Source organism: Wickerhamomyces anomalus, assembly GCF_001661255.1.
Source record: "Wickerhamomyces anomalus NRRL Y-366-8 unplaced genomic scaffold WICANscaffold_6, whole genome shotgun sequence".
Lineage (NCBI taxonomy): Eukaryota > Fungi > Ascomycota > Saccharomycetes > Phaffomycetales > Wickerhamomycetaceae > Hansenula > Hansenula anomala.
Window position 1 is genome coordinate 678,294 of NW_017567115.1, and position 15,084 is coordinate 693,377.

General features: G+C 34.8%; 8 protein-coding genes and 2 non-coding genes across 10 annotated transcripts; 6 read left to right on the forward strand and 4 right to left on the reverse strand.

Annotated features, from left to right (window-relative positions):
• Positions 1-774: 774 nt before the first annotated feature.
• Positions 775-863, forward strand: WICANDRAFT_t119. The gene has a single exon. It is a non-coding gene; the product is annotated as a tRNA-Tyr (tRNA).
• A 321-nt stretch (positions 864-1,184) lies between these two features.
• On the forward strand, positions 1,185-1,889 carry RPE1 (ribulose-phosphate 3-epimerase RPE1; the record flags this gene model as incomplete). The annotated part of the gene is made up of 1 exon (XM_019182294.1): positions 1,185-1,889. The coding sequence occupies one exon, from the start codon at positions 1,185-1,187 to the stop codon at positions 1,887-1,889; it is 705 nt and encodes a 234-aa protein (XP_019036864.1).
• Positions 1,890-2,028: 139 nt separating this feature from the next.
• Positions 2,029-2,523, reverse strand: ALB1 (Alb1p; the record flags this gene model as incomplete). Its single annotated transcript, XM_019182273.1, has 1 exon — positions 2,029-2,523. The coding sequence occupies one exon, from the start codon at positions 2,521-2,523 to the stop codon at positions 2,029-2,031; it is 495 nt and encodes a 164-aa protein (XP_019036865.1).
• Positions 2,524-3,255: 732 nt separating this feature from the next.
• WICANDRAFT_t120 lies at positions 3,256-3,367 on the forward strand. The gene has a single exon. It is a non-coding gene; the product is annotated as a tRNA-Lys (tRNA).
• A 356-nt stretch (positions 3,368-3,723) lies between these two features.
• Positions 3,724-5,172, forward strand: WICANDRAFT_80987 (MCT family MFS transporter; the record flags this gene model as incomplete). The annotated part of the gene is made up of 1 exon (XM_019185159.1): positions 3,724-5,172. One exon carries the CDS (start codon positions 3,724-3,726, stop codon positions 5,170-5,172), a length of 1,449 nt encoding a protein of 482 aa, XP_019036866.1.
• Positions 5,173-5,237: 65 nt separating this feature from the next.
• WICANDRAFT_34833 (gamma-glutamyltransferase family protein) lies at positions 5,238-7,037 on the reverse strand (the record flags this gene model as incomplete). Its single annotated transcript, XM_019182242.1, has 1 exon — positions 5,238-7,037. The coding sequence occupies one exon, from the start codon at positions 7,035-7,037 to the stop codon at positions 5,238-5,240; it is 1,800 nt and encodes a 599-aa protein (XP_019036867.1).
• Positions 7,038-7,490: 453 nt separating this feature from the next.
• On the forward strand, positions 7,491-7,808 carry WICANDRAFT_65007 (uncharacterized protein; the record flags this gene model as incomplete). Its single annotated transcript, XM_019183845.1, has 1 exon — positions 7,491-7,808. One exon carries the CDS (start codon positions 7,491-7,493, stop codon positions 7,806-7,808), a length of 318 nt encoding a protein of 105 aa, XP_019036868.1.
• A 143-nt stretch (positions 7,809-7,951) lies between these two features.
• PAB1 (polyadenylate-binding protein) lies at positions 7,952-10,517 on the reverse strand. Its single transcript, XM_019186557.1, is given in 2 exon segments — positions 7,952-8,316; positions 8,328-10,517. The coding sequence occupies 1 exon segment, from the start codon at positions 10,309-10,311 to the stop codon at positions 8,344-8,346; it is 1,968 nt and encodes a 655-aa protein (XP_019036869.1). The 5' UTR covers positions 10,312-10,517; the 3' UTR covers positions 7,952-8,316; positions 8,328-8,343.
• A 2,034-nt stretch (positions 10,518-12,551) lies between these two features.
• On the reverse strand, positions 12,552-12,758 carry WICANDRAFT_35367 (uncharacterized protein; the record flags this gene model as incomplete). The annotated part of the gene is made up of 1 exon (XM_019182295.1): positions 12,552-12,758. A coding segment is annotated over one exon (207 nt), but the record flags the coding sequence as incomplete, so codon positions are not given.
• Positions 12,759-13,849: 1,091 nt separating this feature from the next.
• Positions 13,850-14,560, forward strand: GCG1 (gamma-glutamylcyclotransferase; the record flags this gene model as incomplete). The annotated part of the gene is made up of 1 exon (XM_019185160.1): positions 13,850-14,560. The coding sequence occupies one exon, from the start codon at positions 13,850-13,852 to the stop codon at positions 14,558-14,560; it is 711 nt and encodes a 236-aa protein (XP_019036871.1).
• Between the last annotated feature and the right edge of the window lie 524 nt (positions 14,561-15,084).

Consider the following 15,084-nt stretch of genomic DNA (forward strand, 5'->3'; position numbering starts at 1 on the left):
GCTTCTGTACTCATTCATCGTGTCACCAAGAGAATATATGCTAAGTCCCAAAATTACATTGGTTTTATTATTGCAATGAACATTAACCCTAATTTCGAAAACTGTAGCATATTTTCGAACCGAACCTCTCCTTTTAATGGTCATTTCTTTGAGTTTTTCGAGTCACAATTGAAAGAAAGAGTTGCGTAATTCTTGCTGACCTCTTGATTTAGAGATCAGGCATAGCAGCTTCAAAACCCAATAAACACAGTAAGAGTTTTGACAACCTTTCACTACAGTATATTTTAATATAAATGATTTATGGCTTCTCTATTATAACGTCTTTAGCTTGATTCTTACAAATTCTAGACGTAGCGCCGGCCGGCGAAAAAATCTTCGGTACCAGCACACTTCTCTTTAAAACAGAAACTAGAGAGTTTTTCTCAATTAAAATCAGATGAAATGTTATTTACGATTGATCTAAGTCTATCTAACATATTTTTGGTTAATTTTAAGCAAAAAATTTCCATCCATAAATATTTTAGAGATTTTTAAACTTCTTTAAAAAATTAGTACATTGACAAAATTTCTTGAATTTTAAAACTTTTCTGAAAAGTATCTTTGATTCAAGTAAAAATAGAACCATTAGAAAGCCCTTGAGAAACTAATAAATAAAAGTACTTTAAATTCTTGAAATTTTAACGTTAAGGTCATTTTATATGGGTATAAAAATTGGGCGCAAAAGGCCGGACGGACACCTCTAAGCGGCATCAAAAATTTAATATTTTGTAGCACCTCTCGGTAGCCAAGTTGGTTTAAGGCGCAAGACTGTAATGGTATAACAAGACATCTTGAGATCGGGCGTTCGACTCGCCCCCGGGAGATTTATTTTTTTTACCAATTTTTGGCTATTTTTTGCCCTTAAAACACCTTATTGGCACTTATTTTTTGTTGAAATATGTTTTAAAGTTGTTTTAAAGGGGTCTATAATACATTTTGCCGTTTTTTCTTAAACTAAATGTTGGTTTTAAGCTGTTCAGTACCGAAAAAAAACATTTTCGCGATGAAGGATCAATGGGCAAGGAAATCATCGATTTATCAAAAGGTGGTTTGTGCTCCGAGATTATAATCTTTTCCCAACATCTTTAAAGAAGGAAGAACCTCATCAATTCAATTAATTGAGCAATCAACCAAATTAAGTAAAAATGGTCAAATCAATTATTGCCCCATCCATCTTAGCAAGTGATTTTTCAAACTTGGGATGTGAATGTCATAAAGTATTAGGTGCCAAAGCTGACTGGCTACATATAGATGTTATGGATGGACATTTTGTTCCAAATATTACATTAGGTCCTCCAATTGTTGATAGTTTAAGAAAAACCATACCAAGGGGTGATGGTGTTACAAAGCCAAAAGCCTTCTTTGATTGTCATATGATGGTTGCTGAACCTGAAAAATGGGTTGAAGAATTTGTTAAAGTTGGTGCTGATCAATTTACTTTCCATTATGAAGCTACAAAAGATCCATTAGGACTAGTTAAATTGATTAAAAGTCATGGTATTAGAGCTGCTTGTGCTATCAAACCAGGTACTCCTGTTGATGTTTTGTTTGAATTAGCTCCATATTTAGATATGGCCTTAGTTATGACTGTTGAACCTGGTTTTGGTGGTCAAAAATTCATGGCTGATATGATGCCAAAAGTTCAAACACTTAGAGAAAAGTTCCCAAATTTGGATATTCAAGTTGATGGTGGTTTAGGTAAAGCTACTATTCCAGCTGCTGCAGAAGCCGGTGCAAATGTTATCGTTGCTGGTACTTCTGTCTTTACTGCTGAAGACCCAGCTGAAACTATCAAGTTTTTAAGAGATGCTGTTGATGTTCAATTAAAAGCTAGAGGATTAGATAAATGATAATGCTACAGAATCTGTTTTTTTTTAATGAACAAAATATTGATGTAATGCCAAATATTTGAAAAAAGAAAACACACAACCTAAACGACAAATTATAATAACCACTTAAATCTAATATACAATTTTTTCCCCATCTTGTTTAAGAGAAACTTGGACCACCTAAAGTTGTACCTTCACCAGTAGAGTCAACGGTTAATGATTCTGAAGCACGATCTTCAATCACAGACCACAATGCATTTTTAACACTATCAATTTTGCTGCTTGGTTTTTTGGATGAAGCAACTGATTCATTATCATCATCAACGTCCATTTGTTCTTCAGCTTGAGCAGTAGCATCAATCAATAATTTATTTTCAATTTCTTTTCTCTTTGCTGCATATTTCTTATTTCTTTCAATTTTGTGTAATCTTTTCTTGGATAAAGTTGATGTGGTTATACTACCTGTTGGTTTTGAACCAGTATATAAAGCAACGGCAGTAGATTTTGGTAAACCTGATGTTGAAGATTCTGAACTTCTAGCTGGGGCTGTTAACCCATTTCTAGCTCTTGCTTGTCTTTTCTTTGCAAGTTGAGCTCTCTTACGAGCTTGATTCATGGTATCTTTTGGCTTGTTGATAGAGTTTCTGGAAGGCATCTTGGTGTTAGTGGAAAGAAGTCTTTATACAGGTGATAGATAACTTTCTAGTACTTGTAAAAGTTTATACCTCTTTGCCTTAAATTTTTTATAAATTTTTTTTTGTGCTGCAATTACCGAAAATTTCTGATTTTGGAGATGAGATGAGATAACTGAAGCTTCTAAAAACCAAAACCAAAACAGCACCAACCTGTGTGTTGATGGACTAGATAATTGCAAATGACATGGTCTGAACTAAAGATCAATTAATTATCAATGCTTTATATCAATTAGGGTATAATATAGGAAAGATCAGTTGGTCTCAGTAAGGAAGAGGAAAGATCAAAGTCTGGAGCTCGGTATAATTGCAATATGCTTTCAGACGTTAGAAAGGAGCCACAAACGAACAGAGCTCATCATTATTCAAACACCAAAACCACAATTAGCCACCTTTTATATTTGCTGAAGAATCATAATCGATAAAAAATTAAGAATCAGTAAATTTAATACTCTGCTTTGTTAACCATTTCCAGCTCACTTATAGAGATGTTAAATTCGCCTAGTTTTCTCCTTTACATGCTATAAACAATATTGATTATACCAGACCATTAAGCAGACAGAAAAAAACATATTGAAGAGTTTATTAGCCTTTTATAGGCTCTGAACCCTAGAATATTTGATCTATAACATTGGTGTGCCCTTAACAATTTAAACTGCCAGCTTTTTTCAACGGATTTTTGCGTTCAGAACTCGTCCTTGTTAGCTCAGTTGGTAGAGCGTTCGGCTTTTACAGTCAAACTAGGGAAGAATCATTTCTTAGCGGAAGTTAACCGAAATGTCGGGGGTTCGAGCCCCCCATGAGGAGTTCTATTTTTTTGCCAATTTTTTGCTGCCAAAACTGCCTTTTTCATACTTAAAACAATGTAAAACTAATTATTTGCCATTTGTATACCATAAAAAGTATTTGTTTTAGTTTTTTACCTTTAAAACTACTTATTAAACGCCTTTATAATGATGCCGATTTGATTTGGTTCGGCAGCTTCGTATAATCTGCATGGAGATAACGAGAAATCGAAAATTAATTGAAAAATGAACTCTCGAAAACATCTATTCATCAATCATCAAGGCTTGATACATTAATCCTGTCTTACATAGTATCGTTATTAGCTTACATTAGATCATTGATTGATCCGTACCACTTATTAGCCAAATCACGAAATAATGATCACTATTGATAGATTCGAAAGACCATCCATCCTGATACCAGACCCTGCAAAACATCGTCATGACTCAATAGAACTAAATGATCAAACTCCAGCTGAAGAAGGCACCAGTACTGCAATTGGAATCACAAAACAACAATCTCATACTCAAAGGACCCAAGAGATATACGATGGCGGTGATGATGACCCTCAAATTGAATTAGTTGATGAAGATATATCATTCCCTGATGGTGGTGCTGAAGCTTATCTTGTTGTTTTTGGTGCCCTATTATCATTGATTATAACGTTTGGTCTTATGAACACAATTGGAGCAATCCAGGCATACCTAACAACACATCAATTGGCAAATGCGTCAGCAAGTAGTGTTGGTTGGATCTTTTCAGTTTATTTCTTCTTTGCTTTTGGCGGTGGGATTTATGCTGGACCTATTTTTGATTATAAGGGAGCGAGATTACCCATGTTTATTGGGTCAGTATTGATTATTATTGGATTGTTCTTGACTGCAAATTGTAGCAAAGTTTATCAGTTTGTTTTGGCTTATGGTGTTATTGTTGGTGTCGGTTCAAGTTTTCTTATGAGTGCTTCATTGGGTGCAGTGGCACATTGGTTTAACAAAAAAAGAGCTACTGCGTTGGGGATATGCTCAGTTGGAGGTAGTCTTGGAGGAATTATATGGCCGTTAATGTTGCGGAGCTTATATCCAAAGATAGGATACGCCTGGTCAATGAGAATTTTAGCATTTTGCAGCATTTTATGCCTTGGAGCTGGTTGTCTCTTGGTAAAGCATAGATTGACAAGACCAACTAGCGATGAAGCTAAAAGTCCAAAGCAAATTTTGAAAGATTCATTCGTTTTAAAAGACTTGGTTCATGAACCAAGATTCTTAGCCCTAACTATTTCTGTGTTTTTATGTGAGTTTTCATTGATTTTGGTTGTTACTTATATGTCATCTTATACAATATACCAAGGGTATTCAGAATCAGATGCTTTTTTGGTGCTGATTGTATGTAATACAACTGGAGTTTTAGGCCGTTATTTGCCAAACCATATGGGTGATTACTGGGGAAGAATAAACATTATGCTTGTGACAGTATTTGTTTGTGCTATTTTAATATTGGTCGTTTGGTTACCTTTTGGCCATAGTTTGAGTTCCATGTATGCATTTGCAGGATTATATGGTTTTTTTTCCAGCTCAACATTATCACTAACCCCAGTTTGTTGTGGTCAAATTAGTAGAACAGAAGATTTTGGTAAAAGGTATGGAACTGTTTACTTTTTAGTTTCATTTGGTAATTTAATTGCCTTACCTATTGGCGGTGCTATTATTGGCGATGGATCAGGGTATAACAATTTGATCATAACTGCAGGAGTATTCGAAGCCGTTGCAGCTGGATTTTGGTTGTTGACTAGGTATTACTGCGTTGGTATGAGACTATGCAAGGTTTAACTTTTTGAAAAAATACATGTATATTTATTAATTATTGTTTAAAACGAAACTTTTTTCTTCCCCCCTTATAGTAATGGAACAGCTGCACCATCTGCACGTTGATCAGAACCAGCTGAATAGATCAAACCTTCACCAGGTTCTTTTCTGATAATTTGACCTCTACCAAATGCTTTTCTTTCATAGCCTTTAATGACTTTGACATGATGACCCAATTTTCTCAACCCTTCAACAACTTCAGGGTCAATACCTTCTTCTAAATTAACCTCAGTGACAGCTCTACTAACTGGACCATGTGCACCATGTCCTTTATCAGTGTGTCCAAGGTCAGGGTGTGGCAATAGAGTAATTCTTGGTGCATCTAAAGCTTCTTGTGGATCTAATCCAAATAACAACAAGTTTAGGTAAACTTGTACATGAGCTTGAGGCTGATTATATCCACCCATAATACCATAACTTGCATATAATTCCTCCTTACCATCACCCAATGGAGTTGTAATTAAACCTGGAATGATTGTGTGATAACTTCTTTTACCACCTTCAAGAAGATTTTTGCTATTAGAGTTCAAACTGAAGTTGGCACCTCTATTTTGTAAAAAGAAACCTCTTTCAGGAACCAAAATACCACTACCATAATTCATAAACACTGAATTGATAAATGAGGCAGCATTACCTTCACTATCAGTGACTGTGAAATAAACTGTATCAGATTTGAAAATACGATTTGGAATTTCACCAACTTGTAAATCTTCATTGTTCAACACAGAATCAGTTTTGAAAGATTTTGAACGTTCTTCGAAATATTTTGGTGAAAGCAATTGTTCAATTGTTTCATTTTGATCAATCCCGAATTTCTTGAGTAAATGATCTGAATCACTAACATATTCTTCACTATCTTTGAAACTCAATTTCAATGTCTCAATGACTAAATGTAGATACTCCACAGAATTATGTTTCAATTCTGATAAGTTGATATCACCTTTTTCAGCTAGAGTTTTGATCATACCTAAAGATAATAATGCAATAATACCGGAACCATTTGGTGGAATTTCCCATAGTTTCTTACCTAAAAACTCATATGATATTGGATCAACAAATGTTGAAGTATGATTCGCCAGATCTTCTAAAGTGATTAGACCACCACGAGACTGAACTTCCTTGACAATAGACTCAGCGACTTCACCTTTGTAAAACCCATCTTTACCATGCTTAGCCAACAGCTTGAATGTTTCAGCCTTGTATTGATTCTTAATCAATTGTCCTTGGTTTGGGCCAGTTAAACCTTCATTTGGTAAAAATAAGCCTAATTGCTTACTTTGAAATTCTTCAGATTTCTCACCATTAACTTTTTTCAATCTTTTTTCACTATTATTGACTAGATGTGCACTGATTTCAGAAATTGGATACCCATTTTCACATAAATCAATTGATGGTTGTAAAATTTCTGCAAATGTAACTTTACCAGACCCCCATTTTTCAACCGCATCATACCATCCTGCAACAACACCTGGGACGTTAACAGTGAAAATAGATTCAGAGCTCAATCTATTGTTGATAATATCTTCTGGTTTATTCTCCTTGATGTAATCAACAGATAATTTTGAAGCTGATCTACCAGTACCATTCAAACCATAGACTTTTTGATCTTCAGCCTTGTAGAAGATAGCATAAGCATCACCACCCAAGTCAGTAGATGGTGTTTCAGTGACTGTTAAAGCTGCGGCAACAGCGACAGCAGCATCAATTGAATTACCGCCCTTTTCTAGTATCTTGATACCTGCTGCATTGGCTAAAGGTTGAGAGGAGGATACCACTCCCTTTGTGGAGTAGACGGTTGATCTTCTGGAATTGAACTTTGGATTAGGCATATTGGAGTTCGAATTGATGCAATTGGTTAGATATAAAGTCAGTTTTGCAGTAGCTGAGCTAAAGAGAGGATAAATGAATCTTTTTATACCTTTTGTTGACTACAATCAAGATCGCTTCAACAACCCCAACGAGAAGTCATCGGTCCGACTGCCAAGTTGGAACATTTCCGAAGCGGACCGATCACTGGTCGCTTCAAGTTCAAAAGTTTTAATTGAATTAATGGAACTGAATTCTAATACCATAAAGAGAAATCAGTGAGGAATGGAAGAGCAAAGGAATTCAGAAATTATTAGATGGACTTATATCTTGCCTTTGCTGTGTTTAATTGATGAATCTGAAGATTCCATTATTTGTATGACATAATCAACCGCGAAATACTGATAATTTAACTAAAAACGACGAGCTTCATCGATACCTTGAACCACTATTATGCCCAAAGATATATATCAACAATGAACTTGAAGGGACCAAAGCCCATGAGTGGGAGACAAAGAGCTGGGATGACTGGTGGTATTCTAGGGCTTGCGTTGAGTGCTTACATCCTAGGGTCCAACTATGAGATTGTCAAATTCACACCCCCAGAAACAAATCCTGATGGTTCAGTGAAGGCTAAAAAGTTCAATATCAGATTTGCTGAGATGCAACCGTTAAAATTGAAACCAGAAGTCGCTGCTAAACAGGAACAGGTGCTGAAAGAGAAGGAGGAAAGGGATAAATTGATGAAGGATATCCAAGAAAGAGAACAAATCGTTCAAGAACCAACATCATGAACGTTAATTAATGAATGAAACTACTTAGGGAACTCAATTGAGAAATGAGATTTGTTTACATTTCCAGTATTTATGTTATGATATTTATTTGCACATAGTTTAATTAATTTATTGGATTACACCAAATGATGTACATCTAAGCGTCCCTAATAGCTGATCAATATGTTACTGCTCTACAGTTTTAGTTTATTAATTTCCTCAAATTAAAAAGCACACACATAAAAAATAGATCTTAATCTCAATAGAAGTATCATTGATCAAAAGACCTATAAAAACAAAAGATAAAAAAAGTAAAACGAAGAAGATATGAAATCCTCAAATCCTCTAAACAACAAAGTAACTTTGAAAAACACAACACTTAACATGACCCAAATTTTTTTTTTCTCATTTTTTTTTCTTAATTCTAATATACCGATTTCCCAAAATATTAAAAACACTGTTATTTTCTTTATAAGTTTTTGTTTGATATTATTCACAAAAAAAAATATGGTTATGAAAATTTTCTTTTTTAAGTTTCAAAAACTTTTCAGATAATTTAAGCTTCAGTGGATTCAGCAGCTGGAGCAGCAGCAGCTTCTTCTTCACCATCTTCAGCTTGTTGTTCACCAACAGCTTGTTTGAATTCTTCATAAGCTTGGGAAGCATCATCGAAATGTTGTTTGAATAATTCATCATTTTCTAACAAAGATAAAATTTCTTGGTTTGGTAAATCCAACATCATACCAGTGATTTTACCAGCAGATTCTGGATCTTGAGCTTTACCAGTAGCGACAATTCTAGCGTATAATTCTTCACCTAAAACTCTCTTTTGTTGTGGTTCTGGAAGAGTTGGCAAGATTTGAGCTAATTGACCAACGTTTGAACCTTGACCTTCTGGACCTTGGTTTCTTGGTCTTTGGTTACCTCTGAAACCACCACGGTTTGGACCTCTACCTTGTGGGAATTGTTCAAAGTTTTGTGGAACACCATACATTGGTTGACCATTTGGTAATTGACGAGCACCAGCCCATTGACCAGCTTGTTGTGGTGGGATACCTTGACCTGGTCTTGGTTGCATCATAAATTGTGGGGTTGGACCACCAATTGGACCTCTAGCACCTGGTGGTAAGAAACCTGGTTGTTGACCATACATGAATGGAGTTGGAATGAATTGACCTGGTAAACCACCGGCAGCAGCAGCTTGTTGCATTCTTAATTGGTTTCTGGCTTGGATTTGTTGTTCTAATTGAGAACGTCTAACATCTTTACGTTGAGCTAAAGCAACATATAATGGTTTACCAGCCAACATATGTTGGTTCATTTCACTAATAGCTCTTGAAGCTTCTTCTGGAGAGGAGAATGAAACGAAACCGAAACCTTTAGATTTACCGGTATCATCAGTCATAACTTTAACTGAAGCAATAGTACCAAATGATTGGAATTCTTCACGTAATTTTTCATCATCAATTGAATCATCCAAGTTTTTAACGAATAAGTTAACACCTTGAGATTTTGATAATTTTTCAATTCTAGCAGCTTCATATTGTTTTTTCAATTCTTCTAAACGTTCACTCTTTTTTTGAGCACGACCAACGTATAATTTTTTAGATTTGAAATCTTGATCGTTTAAAGCTTCAATAGCTTTAACAGCAGCTTCATGTTCTTCAAAGTTAACGAAACCGAAACCTCTTGATTTACCTTCTTGATCTTTTTCAACAGAGATAGAAGTGATAGCACCAAATGGAGTGAATAAATCTTTGATTTCATCATCAGTAGCTTCTAAATCAATGTTTTTAACGTAAACATTGGTGAAACTCTTGATAGCTTCTTCATATTTAGATTGACGATCTCTTCTTGGAACATGAGGACCAACGAAAACTTCGTTATTGTTTAATAACATACCGTTAACACTTTCAATAGCTTCATTGGCAGATTCTTGGGATTCAAAATGAACGAAACCAAAACCTTTAGAGTTACCAAAGTTATCAGTGGCAACTTTACAGGATAAAATTCTACCGAAAGCTGAAAAAGTATCATGTAAAGCTTTGTTATCAATAGCTGGGTGTAAATTTTTGATGAAAATGTTACCTTCACCATTTTTACGTTTTGATGGATCACGTTGAGACCACATGATACGGATTGGTTGACCTTTAACTGGGGTGTAGTTTAATTGATCAATGGCTTTTTCACCATCTTTAACGTTATGGAAGTTAACATAAGCATAACCTAAAGATCTTTTGGTGACAGCATCACGACAGACACGGATTGAAGAAACTTGACCAATTGGTGAAAAGACTTCGAATAACAAAGCTTCGTTGATAGATGGTTCTAATTCACCAACATATAATGAGGCGGTAGTTTCAGCAACAGTTTGGGAAGAACCTGATGATGGATCTTCAGTGGATTCTTCAGCACTAGTTGGAGTGGCTGATGATTCAGCAGCAACTGGTGATTCTTCCTTGTTGATGTTCAAGTTTTCTAATTCGTTGACAGTTTTATCAACAGCATCGACGGTAGTAGACATCTTGATATTAAAAATATGGGTTTTTTATAAGATTTTCTATTTTTTTTTGGATTTTTTTAAAAATTTGTAGTTTTTATATTCTTTTAGAAGATTGGGGAGTGAAAAAGTTCAAGGTTAAGATGATGTGTAATAACCTGATTGATGACTTCTTGCGGCAATCTTTCTTTGATATTAAAACTGGTGTTTACCTGTTGGATGGGTTGTTCAGTACAATTCAAAGCACAAGTTGTTCTTTAAATTTGCAAAATTTTTCGTTCACTTTCAAAAATTTTTTTTCTCTGGCGCCAACCAAAATTTTTTTTCTGTGTAGCGATGATTTCGCGAATTGGTGGTTGTTTGATTGCAGAACGCATTCGCGAAGATCGAGAGATCAGTAATTTGTTACCCGTTTGGTTTGGATTGGGTTAGTGAATTGGGATATAAATGGGGTATATATGGCTGGTGTGTTAGTTAAACCAATTTATTAGTTCATGCAAGTGCTTGATGCTTGTAAATTGCGTTCCTTTTGAATAAATTAGACTCCAATAATGTGGTTCCAGGAGATTCTACAAATGTCGGTCTGAACTACAGAGAACACTAGAGATCGTACAAAAGACCCAATGGTCTTTAAAAGTTGTTCTCAAGTCAAGAGTTACAGGATGGAAGTGTGAAAAGTTCATTTCGTGGAGTAGTATCTATGATTTGAGGTTTGATCTTTTCAAAACATCGCCTGTCACTCTTCATAGTGCCAATAACTACATGGCTTCGTTGTTAGGGTAACAAAGCCTTTTAAATTTTCAGTTATAGCACCCCATATATTGATTATTTTAATAAATGATATGCTCCAGAATATCCAGTAGCTCATATCTTATCCACCTACTTCCTTATATCTGCCTTCATACAGCTTAAAACCACCGTCTTCTCAGCCAATCAAACGTCTCGAATTTGTCAAAAAGTCGGTACACACCACATTTCAGTCACATGATCTCCTGTTTCGCGCAACAGCCAGCGATTTTTTTTAGCTGTTGAAAAAAACATAAAAAAATTTGTATGTGAAAAAATCAGAAAAAAAAATTTTGCGTGAGAAGAACAACAACAACAACTTCAACTCAGGACAAGTTCAACCATTGAAGGAATTAATATTGGGTGCAGAATCACATTTCAAAGTATCCCACTGCCAAGATGAGTTCCAAGTTGACCCGTATTGCAATTGTCTCTGATGACAAGTGTAAACCAAAAAAATGTCGTCAAGAATGTAGAAAATCATGTCCTGTTGTTAAAACTGGTAAATTATGTATTGAAGTTACTCCAACAAGTAAAATTGCATTCATTTCAGAAACTTTATGTATTGGTTGTGGTATTTGTGTTAAAAAATGTCCATTTGGTGCTATTAATATTATTAATTTACCAACAAATTTGGAAAAAGAAGTTACACATCGTTATTCTGCAAATTCTTTCAAATTACATAGATTACCAACTCCAAGACCTGGTCAAGTTTTAGGTTTAGTTGGTACTAATGGTATCGGTAAATCAACTGCTTTGAAGATTTTAGCTGGTAAACAAAAACCAAATTTAGGTAGATTTGATGATCCACCAGATTGGCAAGATATTTTAAAACATTTCAGAGGTTCAGAATTACAAAATTATTTAACTAAAGTTTTGGAAGATGATATCAAAGCTATCATCAAACCTCAATATGTTGATAATATCCCAAGAGCTATTAAAGGTCCAGACACTAAAGTCGGTCAATTATTAAAAGCTAGATTAGAAAGAAAAGATTCAATCAATGAAATTTGTGATGTTTTGGAATTAAGAGGTATCTTGAAGAGAGATATTAATGCATTATCTGGTGGTGAATTACAAAGATTTGCTATTGGTATGACTTGTGTTCAAGATGCTAATGTTTATATGTTTGATGAACCTTCATCTTATTTGGATGTTAAACAACGTTTGAATGCTGCTTTAATCATTCGTTCATTATTACATGCTCAATCCTATGTCATTGTTGTGGAACATGATTTGTCAGTTTTGGATTATCTTTCAGATTTCGTTTGTATTTTATATGGTGTTCCATCAGTTTATGGTGTTGTTACTTTACCATCTTCTGTTAGAGAAGGTATTAATATGTTCTTAGAAGGTCACATTGCCACTGAAAATTTAAGATTTAGAACTGAATCATTACAATTTAGATTGGCTGATGCTCAAGATGCCATTCAATTAGATGCTTCAAGATACTATTCTTACCCATCAATGGATAGAACTCAAGGTGATTTCAAATTACATATTGAAAAGGGTGATTTCAGTGACTCTGAAATCTTAGTTATGATGGGTGAAAATGGTACTGGTAAAACCACATTCTGTAAATTGTTAGCAGGTGCCATTCCAGCTGATAATGATTTAGAAGTTCCAAAATTAAACATTTCCATGAAACCCCAAAAAATTGCACCAAAATTCCCAGGTACTGTTCGTCAATTATTTTTCAAGAGAATTAGAGCCTCATTCTTACATCCACAATTTCAAACTGATGTTTGTAAACCATTAAAAATTGATGATATTATTGATCAAGAAGTTCAACATTTATCAGGTGGTGAATTGCAAAGAGTTGCTATTACTTTAGCTCTTGGTACTCAAGCCGATATCTATTTGATTGATGAACCTTCTGCTTATTTGGATTCTGAACAACGTATTATTTGTTCAAAAGTTATCAGAAGATTTATTTTACATGCTAAAAAGACTGCTTTCATCGTTGAGCACGATTTCATCATGGCTACTTATTTGGCTGACAGAGTTATCGTCTTTGAAGGTGAACCATCCAAGAATGCTTATGCTAGAGAACCAGAATCATTATTAACAGGTTGTAATAGATTCTTGAAGAATTTGAATGTTACATTTAGAAGAGATCCAAATTCTTTCAGACCAAGAATTAATAAATTGGATTCTCAAATGGATAAAGAACAAAAATCATCAGGAAACTATTTCTTCTTGGATAATACTGAATTATAGAGGGCGTTTCAAACTGTTTTGGTAATAATGATGATGATAAAGGTGTTGGTCGAGTTGAGTACTCTAAAGGAGAACCCAGGCTAAGTTGCTTTGATCAGTTTCTAAGAATCAACATCATGGAACGCCCCGTTGCATTGGTTTTCATGTTGAGTTATTTATTATGGGGCATTTTGTTTTTATTGATTTACAATAAGTTGGTTAATTTTGTACACTAGTTGTATTTTTTTTTTGAAAAATAGCTGTTGGCGTACAATAGCAGGGTCTCTCAAGTCTTGTTGATTATGAGACGTTACATGTGATTTTAGTTAATAGGGTTATTATACATAGGTAATATCACTGGTTTAGAAAAAGTAAAATATCATTGAAATCTAAAACGATTCTGTAGAATCATTTCTTTTTGACCAAAGTGACACAATTTTCATGTTCGCGAAAGTCGTACACTTTTCAAATTTGAAATTTCTACCGAAGATGACGTTAAAGATCTTTGAAATATAAATTCAAGATCTATTCAAGTCATTTTGTACGTTCATCCAGCTTTGCACTAGAAAAAAAGAAGATGACTATAGAGAAGAAGCCGTTATGGGTTCTTGGGTATGGCTCCTTGATCTTTAAACCTCCGCCTCATGCTAGATTTGTCATCCCAGGTATCATCCATGGTTATGTTCGAAGATTTTGGCAGTCATCATCAGATCACAGAGGCACACCAGAGAAGAAAGGACGCGTTGTGACGCTGGTACCGTACTCAGATATTATTTCGAAAGATGAGTTTATCAAAGATGTTGAAGAGCATGATGGGTTGACTCCTGGTTTTACGAAGGATGATTTGAAAGTTTGGGCTTGTGCTTATTACATTCCACCTGAATTTGCTGATGAAGTCACTGAGTATCTGAATGTTAGGGAACAAGATGGCTATACTATTCATAATATACCATTCCAATTGCATAATGATCCAAAGATTCACAAAGAAGAAGAGCTTAATAAAGCTATAGAAGATTTGCCCTTAGATCCATCATCTGGAAAACATATTTTGACGAGTGTTGTCTACATAGGCACTGTGGAGAATGAAAGTTTTATTGGACCTGAAGACATTGAAAAGACAGCTGCTATAATCAGTGAAACTAGTGGTCCAAGCGGTGAGAATTGGGAATACCTGGAAAAATTGTATCATTCTTTGAAAGATTTGGATAAAACAGGAAAGGATCTTTACCTGGAAAGATTGGTGAACAAAGTTCTAGAAATCAAACAAAGGAATTTGTTGCATGGTTGAAGAATAGACACAAAATATAAACTGCATATAGAAAACGTTTTGAAGGTCAATCATAATCGCATTGCTTTGGTGAAGTTTTAAGCTTTGAACCGATTTTCTTCATTGACACAAGAATAAAAAAGATTAATTTGATATTGGATAGGCTCTCTAATATCTAAACTGCTCAATGTAGCTTCAAAAAACCCACAGTTAACTTCGAACTATTCATTCTCCAGTTCCAGCAAGGAGAGCTCATTTAAGTCACATTTGGAAAGTTCCAGCGCATTTTAAAGATGCATAAAGTTGTGTGACAATCCTCGTGGGTAAACAGCCTTTTTTAATAATTGCTCATCCAATTTATTCACATTTCAACTTCTCGAGGATCTGTCAAGACTTTCAAGCTTTTCTCTATTATTCACAACGGTTAAATTAAGTTCCCACTTTCCCGATACGGAAGCTAAATGCGCTGGATCGGGAGTGCGTGTAACGTAAATGGCTGATAATAGAAAACCCTTTTTCAATCACTTTTTTGACTCATGAGGTCT

Coding starts and splice junctions, on each gene's coding strand:
- PAB1 (XM_019186557.1), bottom strand. CDS start 10,311: ATGTCTACTACCGTCGATGCTGTTGATAAAACTGTCAACGAATTAGAA.